At 44.9% G+C, this 1,733-nt stretch overlaps 1 protein-coding gene across 1 annotated transcript; it reads left to right on the top strand.

Annotated features, from left to right (window-relative positions):
• Positions 1–442: 442 nt before the first annotated feature.
• On the top strand, positions 443–1,355 carry LOC147616003 (GDSL esterase/lipase At1g71250-like). Its single transcript, XM_086777920.1, has 3 exons — positions 443–704; positions 797–978; positions 1,284–1,355. Exons 1-3 carry the CDS (start codon positions 443–445, stop codon positions 1,353–1,355), a joined length of 516 nt encoding a protein of 171 aa, XP_086634046.1.
• Positions 1,356–1,733: the final 378 nt, after the last annotated feature.

Genomic DNA, 1,733 nt, shown 5'->3' with positions numbered 1-1,733 from the left:
TGATAACTACTACGATGCAGATTATCCCAAGAAAAATGTTGTTGATCATATCGAGTATCATGCTGAGGAAGAAAAATTAAGGGAGGAGAGGCTGTCATATTTGTTACTGAAAAATAGAGAGCAGGATGAGAGGAGTAGATATGATCTGTAGAAGCTGCCTGAGAGGCTCCACGCTAGTGATTTTCCTTAGTAGTGCCATATAGCTAGCAGGGTAGGTGACTGGCTTCTCCTCCTCTCCCCACCGCCATATAGACATGCCTAATACTGCACTATGCACACTCTGAGAAACAGACTTTAGCTGTGCTAGGTTAGGCTCCCCCTTTCTCAATGGGCTGCTGGAGCACCAACTCTCCCCACCGCCATATAGACATGCCTAATACTGCACTGTGCACACTCTGAGAAACAGACTTTAGCTGTGCTAGGTTAGGCTCCCCCTTTCTCAATGGGCTGCTGGAGCACCAACTTTGTTTTGTTCTCAGTTGTGGGCTTGCTCTCAGTAGTAGCAGGAGTGCAAGGGCAGAATGGAACCCCTTCTACTAAGCCTTTCCCTGCCTTCTTCATCTTTGGGGACTCCCTCATAGATGTTGGCAACAACATCTACATTGTGTCTGTAGCCTGGGCCAACCAGCTCCCCTTTGGGATTGATTTCCCCAAAGGACCAACTGGGAGATTCTACAATGGCAAGACGGTCCTTGACGTTATCAGTATATCATGGTTAACTCAATCCCTTCTCTGAGGTTCTGGTGTATGGTTTCGCTATTTTGTGAAGGGTAAATCATTGTGTGGGGTGGTGCAGAGAGCGCCCAATTAATGAAGGCTTTAATAAACCGTTTGGAAGTGTTTAATGCAGCTGAGCTTATCAACCTACCTTTCCCACCACCATACCTCGATCCTACCACCAAGGGGCAGGCTTTACTGCAAGGAGTAAACTATGCGTCGGGAGCGGGAGGCATTCTTTGCAGCAGTGGCTTCAACTTTGTGAGTATTTACTAATTCTCGTGTGTTGCAATAACGAACCTACTGGTCTGAGTGAGGCTATGTTCTCGTGTGTTGCAATAACGAGCCTGCTGGTGTGAGTGAGGCTATGTTCTCGAGTTATTTCTATGCACGTACAAGCGTTTGCCTCCACGCTATGGATGACCTTATCTGCGTAAAATGCTTGTTGCATAATCGACAGTGGGGGCAACCTGCTCAAGCACTTCATCCACGGAGAAGAGCATTTTTTGTTTAATAATCCTTAATGCTAAATCTTGCAAATCGTCTAATAATGCTCTATCTGACAGCATTTCGGCAAGGTTCGTAGAACTCAACCGACTGCAAGGTCTGAATCTGGGTCACAACAATCTCAGTGGTAGAATCCCCTCAGAGCTGGGCTCGAGAGCTGGGCTCGGGGGGGGTCACTCACAGAAAAATGTGAATATCACGTGCGTTCAATAGAAGCATATTTTTAATTCATGAAACTTACAGAAATATATTTACATAAGGTTATTATTTAAAAAAAGTTAAAAAAATTTTACAGATTCATAAAGAAAAGGGGATATTATATGGATAAAAAAATTCTCAGATAAGGGATTTAAAATATAGACCTTGAACACACGCGATAGGGGTATTCTACATATAGTGACCCCCCCCGAGGAGCTGGGCAGGATTACTAGCCTGGTCAAGCTGAACTTTACCCACAATCACCTTTTTGGGCCACTTCTCGATGCCCTTGGAAACTTAACTGGCTTCTT

Source organism: Cibotium barometz, chromosome 39 (assembly GCF_041138505.1).
Source record: "Cibotium barometz isolate CiBa-2024 chromosome 39, ASM4113850v1, whole genome shotgun sequence".
In the NCBI taxonomy this organism is placed as follows: domain Eukaryota; kingdom Viridiplantae; phylum Streptophyta; class Polypodiopsida; order Cyatheales; family Cibotiaceae; genus Cibotium; species Cibotium barometz.
Note: the sequence above shows the minus strand (reverse complement) of the source record. Positions and strands in the feature narration are given on the sequence as shown.

What these genes read in the sequence shown, in the direction of transcription:
- LOC147616003 (XM_086777920.1), top strand. Translation starts at nt 443, where the DNA reads ATGGGCTGCTGGAGCACCAACTTTGTTTTGTTCTCAGTTGTGGGCTTG. An exon ending in GACGGTCCTTGACGTTATCA is followed by an intron (nt 705 to 796) that starts GTATATCATGGT and finishes GGGGTGGTGCAG; the next exon opens with AGAGCGCCCAATTAATGAAG. An exon ending in GCAGCAGTGGCTTCAACTTT is followed by an intron (nt 979 to 1,283) that starts GTGAGTATTTAC and finishes TCTATCTGACAG; the next exon opens with CATTTCGGCAAGGTTCGTAG.